Genomic DNA, 2500 nt, shown 5'->3' with positions numbered 1-2500 from the left:
TCCATCTCGTCGTCACGGCCGGACGTGTACGTGTCAGAGGACGGGGGCTACAACTGGAAGGGCACCCTGAGGGGTCCGCACCACTACAGCATCCTAGACTCCGGGGGTCTCGTCGTGGCCATAGAAGCCCATAGGAACGTACAGCCTCAGCCTCAACGTACAGTCAACAGCCTCAAGTATGGAACACGCCAACACAGACAGACAGATGGGGACACATATAGTAATAATACGTAATAATAATAATAATAATAATAATACATTAGACTTATATAGAGCTTTTCTAGACACTCGAAGAGGCTTTACAAGCTGAAAAGATTGTGTAGTAATAATAAAAAACAAAAAATAAATAAAAGAAAGTATAGGGGTCTAATTAAGGTAGTGCTGGGGACACGTGGGAAGGGGAGGGGGAGAGGGTTAACTGGTGAAGGTAGTACACACACACACACACACACACACACACACACTTCTTCTAAAATGTGTCAAAGAAGTGACGAACGCTCACGGCCCACCCACTTCCCGCACAAGTTAGTTCCTCTACCGTGAGTAGGTGTGTGTAGGTGTGAGTGTGTACTATGTGGTACCCATGTTTGCCAGCGTGTTGGTTTGCTTGTTCTCACCTTTAGATGTCAGCGGGTTTGAATGTGCCAGTGAACGGTTTGCATGTGTATGTGTCTGTGGTGTGTCTGTGGTGCACTATGGACCGTATGAACAGGATATTACTCATGAGCGTGCTTCTGGCATGTGTGTGCCTGCCTGGGCAAGCGTGTGTGTGTGTGTATGTGTGTGTATGTATGTGTGTGTGTGTGTGTGTGTGTGTATGTGTATGTGTATGTGTGTGTGTGTGTGTGTGTGTGTGTGTGTGTGTGTGCGCGTATGCGTGCGCGTATGCGTGTGTGTGTGTGTGCGCGCATGCGTGCGTATGTGTGTGGCTGTGTGAAACAAACAACTAGAACACAAAACAGTTACTCAGTTACTAGTACAAACTCCTTGAGAAAGTGTGCGTGCAGTGTGTGAGTACGTCGAGTGTCTTTGTGCGCCTCCATTTTCACATGTAGCCTACTACCCTCTGTGTGCCCTCCCATGCCTACCCTTTATGTGCTAGCCTACCCTCTACCCTCAGGCCTACCCTCTATGTCTCTAGCCTACCCTCTACCCTCAGGCCTACCCTCTATGTCTCTAGCCTACCCTCTATGTGCTAGCCTACCCTCTACCCTCAGGCCTACCCTCTATGTCTCTAGCCTACCCTCTATGTGCTAGCCTACCCTCTACCCTCAGGCCTACCCTCTATGTCTCTAGCCTACCCTCTATGTGCTAGCCTACCCTCTACCCTCAGGCCTACCCTCTACCCTCAGGCCTACCCTCTATGTCTCTAGCCTACCCTCTATGTGCCCTCCCACCCAGGTTCTCCACAGACGAAGGCCAGTGCTGGAAGGTGTACAACTTCACAGACCAGCCCATCTTCTTCGCAGGCTTGGCGTCGGAGCCCGGCACCAAGACCATGAACATCAGTGTGTGGGGCTACAGGCCCGACGACGACGACCAGCCCATGTGGGTGTCCGTCACCATCGACTTCCAGGGCCTCCTGACCAGAGAGTGTGAGTTAGAGACTTTGAGATGCTAATGCTAGCTAGCTAGCTAGCTTACGATAGGGATGTTACCGCTCGACGCAGTAGTCACGGCACGGTGTCTATCTTCCGACGCAATGTGCGTCGATACAAATGTATCGATGCTTGTGTCAAATGGCAAAAACCACGTGACTACTCGAAGAAAGATTCGTACGTCACACACGCACATCTGACGCGTGTGTCAGTCGTTCCGCAAACGGGGCAGTGTTCCAAGTTTGGTACTGCATAAAATGACGTTGAACTCTCTCATATTCACTCATATTCACTCATATTCACTCATATTCGAGGGTTGTAGTCAGAGTGGAGACATACGGACGCTAGACAGAATACATTTATTGACAGAGACAGAGATAGAGATAGAAATAGACATGAGATTGGTAGATATTGATAGATAGATATAGAACATACAGAGATAGTCATAGATTCATAATTGCAACACATAGGCTAGCCAGATAGATACGCATAAAAAAACGTTGCCTGTTCATGTACACAAGCAATAAATATTTGATTGTTCACATAAGCACAAGTCTGTCCAGTTTCCACAATGTAGCCTTGTTTTGCACTCTTTCCCTGTTCCACGAGCACGTCCCAACACTGTTGACCCTGTTATGACATGTTGACCATTTATATCTGCTCCAATTGTCAAACAGCCATGTCCCACACATGCCGAAATGTCATTCCGATTTGTATCCTTACATGTCAAGGGGATAGTGGAGTGAATTGGACTGGTGATCGGAAGGTTGTGAGTTCAAATCCTGCCTGAAACACCACCACTAGTGTGCCCTTGAGTACTACAATTACTCCAGGGGGAATGTCCCTGTAAGTAGCTTTTGGATTAAAAGCGTTTGCTAAATGGCAAATTCTATTCTATTCAT

At 47.9% G+C, this 2500-nt stretch overlaps 1 protein-coding gene across 1 annotated transcript in view; it reads left to right on the top strand.

Annotated features, from left to right (window-relative positions):
• The window catches only part of LOC308164098 (sortilin), a gene marked incomplete at both ends in the record, with an annotated part of 18493 nt that overhangs the window by 12234 nt on the left and 3759 nt on the right, over nt 1-2500 (top strand). The window contains 2 exons of the mRNA XM_080538251.1: nt 1-176; nt 1402-1595. The exon at nt 1-176 is cut by the window's left edge and continues 14 nt beyond it. Of these exons, the coding sequence (XP_080394377.1) occupies nt 1-176; nt 1402-1595 (370 nt within the window). The remainder of the gene's footprint in view (nt 177-1401; nt 1596-2500) is intronic.

The sequence above is a fragment of the Nansenia antarctica genome, assembly GCF_963989245.1.
Source record: "Nansenia antarctica genome assembly, chromosome: 8".
NCBI classification, from domain to species: domain Eukaryota; kingdom Metazoa; phylum Chordata; class Actinopteri; order Argentiniformes; family Microstomatidae; genus Nansenia; species Nansenia antarctica.
This window is presented reverse-complemented; position numbering and strand designations above follow the sequence as displayed.